At 38.2% G+C, this 3277-nt stretch overlaps 1 protein-coding gene across 1 annotated transcript in view; it reads left to right on the top strand.

Moving 5' to 3' along the window:
• Positions 1-67: 67 nt before the first annotated feature.
• The window catches only part of LOC108623175 (arylsulfatase B), a 6201-nt gene continuing 2991 nt past the window's right edge, over positions 68-3277 (top strand). Inside the window, exons 1-7 of the mRNA XM_026812048.1 lie at positions 68-482; positions 1118-1347; positions 1418-1648; positions 1927-2082; positions 2256-2520; positions 2632-2843; positions 2980-3005. Of these exons, the coding sequence (XP_026667849.1) occupies positions 425-482; positions 1118-1347; positions 1418-1648; positions 1927-2082; positions 2256-2520; positions 2632-2843; positions 2980-3005 (1178 nt within the window). The 5' untranslated portion in view covers positions 68-424. The remainder of the gene's footprint in view (positions 483-1117; positions 1348-1417; positions 1649-1926; positions 2083-2255; positions 2521-2631; positions 2844-2979; positions 3006-3277) is intronic.

Raw genomic sequence — 3277 nt, forward strand, 5'->3', positions numbered from 1 at the left:
ATTCATAACAATTGAATCTGTGTAAGCCTTCTCTTACATCTTGTTATTTATTGTACGTTCATTAATACTTTTGATACTTTGTAAATCCTTCGAGATAAGAATCTTTGCGGTAGGACAGACTCACGTAAGCATGGATCCATCAGGCCGATTCGAGGAGAGAAAGAAAGGTAGAATTTTTCACGCGGCGTACATTTTTGCGGCTGGCTCTATCGTTTTCCTCCCCCGTAGCCGCGGCACTTTCGTTACGCTCCAGATCCTCTTCTCGCTCGGTCCCGTCGCTCCCCGTACGGAAAATCTAAAGTGGTAATAAACAGACACGTCTCGAGTTTCCCCAGCCAGTCGGTTCTCGCGTTTGCCAAAGAACGGCCGGCGAATCTCTTTTATTCCGTGGAGGAAAGATGTTCCCCGGGCGTAAACGGAAAAAATGGCTAGTTTACCGCGAATAATACGACATACAATGAATTTCTGCATCTTTCATCAATGTAAGAGTACTTCACCCTCTCTATCTTTGTTCTTTTTTCTTAATCTGCTGGGAAGTGAAGGGAAAATTTTTAGTGAACTTGTGGATTTTATCGAATTCGAACGAGAAGATTTGGGACCAAGGGTTGATGTGGGTTGAAGTTGTGATGTGGCTTCCGGTTCTTAAAACAATTATCGAGAACCGAAAAATGCCATAAATTGTTAAATAATAAATTGCCATAAATGTTATTAAATACGTCGGTCCCGTTTCTATACAACTGATATTATATCGGTTCTATAATTAATAGTGTAGAAGAATTTAATATTTCGGATTCATTCATGTTCATTTTCATTTCGGGCTGCTGACGATGTGCAATTTAAAAAAGTATAATTTTCTATTAACAAATTTCTAAACAGTTTGGAGATCATAAAAGAATATATTTAAATATTACTCGTTACCAAAAACAAATTTTAATGAACATTATTAAAACACTTAATGACTCATAAAATAATTAACGGCTAAACGGAAAGGCAAAACAGGTTTAGTGCTTAACGTTGTCTGGGCGTGGGGTGTAAACGCACATAACAAAGTTCAACTTGAATCCGGTAAGTTTTAGAAAGGAATGCAACCGTTTAATGGTAGTTTTGTCTGTTGCAGTTGTTCTCGAGATGAACGTCGCGATGATAGCACAGCTTTTAATCGTGATATTCTTGATGTTAAGCGTGGACGCGATTTTCTTTTCGTCCTTATTCTCTAAATCAAAAATAAAGAACAATTTTCCATCATCGTCAGCAAAACTGAAGTACGAGGACAACTTCGACGAAGATGCGACTCTTCGGCCGAGTAAACGGAAACCGCACATCATTCTCATCATTGCTGATGATATGGTGAGTGAGACATAAATGTATATACAAAAGATATGTTGCTTAACGTGTTAAGAATTGTTTGAAAACTCAGGGGTGGAACGATGTGAGCTTTCACGGATCGGATCAAATCCCTACACCGAACATCGACGCCCTGGCGTATAACGGTGTTATTCTAAACAAGCATTACGTACCTGCACTTTGCACACCGAGTAGATCTGCTCTAATGACTGGAAAAAATCCGATTCATCTCGGCATGCAACATTCAGTTCTCATGCCAGCCGAACCGCGAGGGCTTCCGTTAAATGAAAAGCTACTTCCCCAGGTAGGTTTCTCACCTTATCGAATCTTACAGCTACCCAGGAAGATTCCCGAGTTACTTATTGACATTTTCCTGAATTTAATTTATTATTATAAACTTACCATCTTATCAGTTCAAATGAAATGTGAAATACTAACTCCATTGTATAATAGCGAAGCTATAATTGAATTAGCAGCATCTTAGCTCTTAGTCCCTAAAATTGTTAGTTAATCGGCAAAGAATAATAAGAAGAATATCTGTTATATTAATAGTAGTCAGTTATAATTAATGTTCCTTTGCAGTACTTAAAAGAAGCTGGTTACAAAACGCATGCAGTGGGAAAATGGCATTTGGGTTATTATAGGACGGAATATACCCCGACATTACGCGGGTTTGACACGCACTTCGGTTACTGGAACGGTCTTCAAGATTACTACACGCACTTTGTACAAGAACCGGTGAGTACCTTCGTAACTAATTTAATAATTTAATATTTAAGAGAATTAGCTAGATTATAATGATAATAATAATAATTGATTATTTCATCCTCTCAATGAGAACACAATAGAAGTCAGACGATAAAATTGAATAAATGCAGTTCTGAAAACAGAAAGTGTTAAATGATTCTCAGGATCCGCAATTCAGTGAATTCAGGGGGTTCGACATGAGACGGAATCTCACAGTAGCATGGGACACACTCGGCAAATACTCGACAGACATTTTCACTGACGAAGCAGTCCGACTGATCAACCAGCACGACGTCGATCAACCAATGTTTCTGTACTTGGCACACTTGGCACCCCACAGAGGAAATAACAATCAATTGATCCGAGCTCCGCTCGAAGACATCGCGAGATTCTCGTACATTCTTGACCTGGAAAGAAGAATCCAAGCCGGTACTTATACATTTTTTTTTTAAATATTATAAATATAACTGTACTGTTTTCTTCTTCCTACGGAAAAACGATTTCATACGTTAATACCGGGTGTTCATTTGTCGTTTGTAGCTGTTATATCGAGGATGGATCAAGGCGTCGGTGAGGTGATGGACGCATTGAGAAATCGTGGCATGCTGGAGAACAGCGTGGTACTGTTCATGAGCGATAACGGTGCACCTACTGTAGGGTTTCTAAGCAACCGAGGCAGCAATTATCCTCTACGTGGGGTAAATTCTTCCAATATTTCCTTTACTATCATTTTTGTTTTTAATCAAAACCGTGTATATATATATAAATAGCTTTTTGTATCACTGAACTTATAAAATTTTCAAGACGATTTCATTTACTTTTTATCGATGAGATCTATCTTAATTAGATTCGAAGATATACAACTCTGAAATTTACTAATTTTTGCAGATTAGGGTTGAGGAGCATAGCATGGGGTGCTGTTGTAGTTTAACTACTTGAAATGAATACCTGTGGCCTGTGTTAGGAAAGCAGGACCCAAAGGATAATCCTTTTCGGCAATAAGTAGTCTTGGAAGGCAACACCTGTTGTCCATTTCAAGTGGCTTAACCACAATAGGAACCTTGCTATGCTTTCCATCAAATAATGTGCTTTCTAAGTGCACCGTACAAAAACGTTTGTCTATCTACCGTAACTTATAAAAGATATAGAATTGTCCAGTGTTTCAATTATATTTCTAGTTTAGAAA

Source organism: Ceratina calcarata, unplaced genomic scaffold (genome assembly GCF_001652005.2).
Source record: "Ceratina calcarata isolate Rehan_Ccalc_2016 unplaced genomic scaffold, ASM165200v1 scaffold255.2, whole genome shotgun sequence".
NCBI lineage: Eukaryota > Metazoa > Arthropoda > Insecta > Hymenoptera > Apidae > Ceratina > Ceratina calcarata.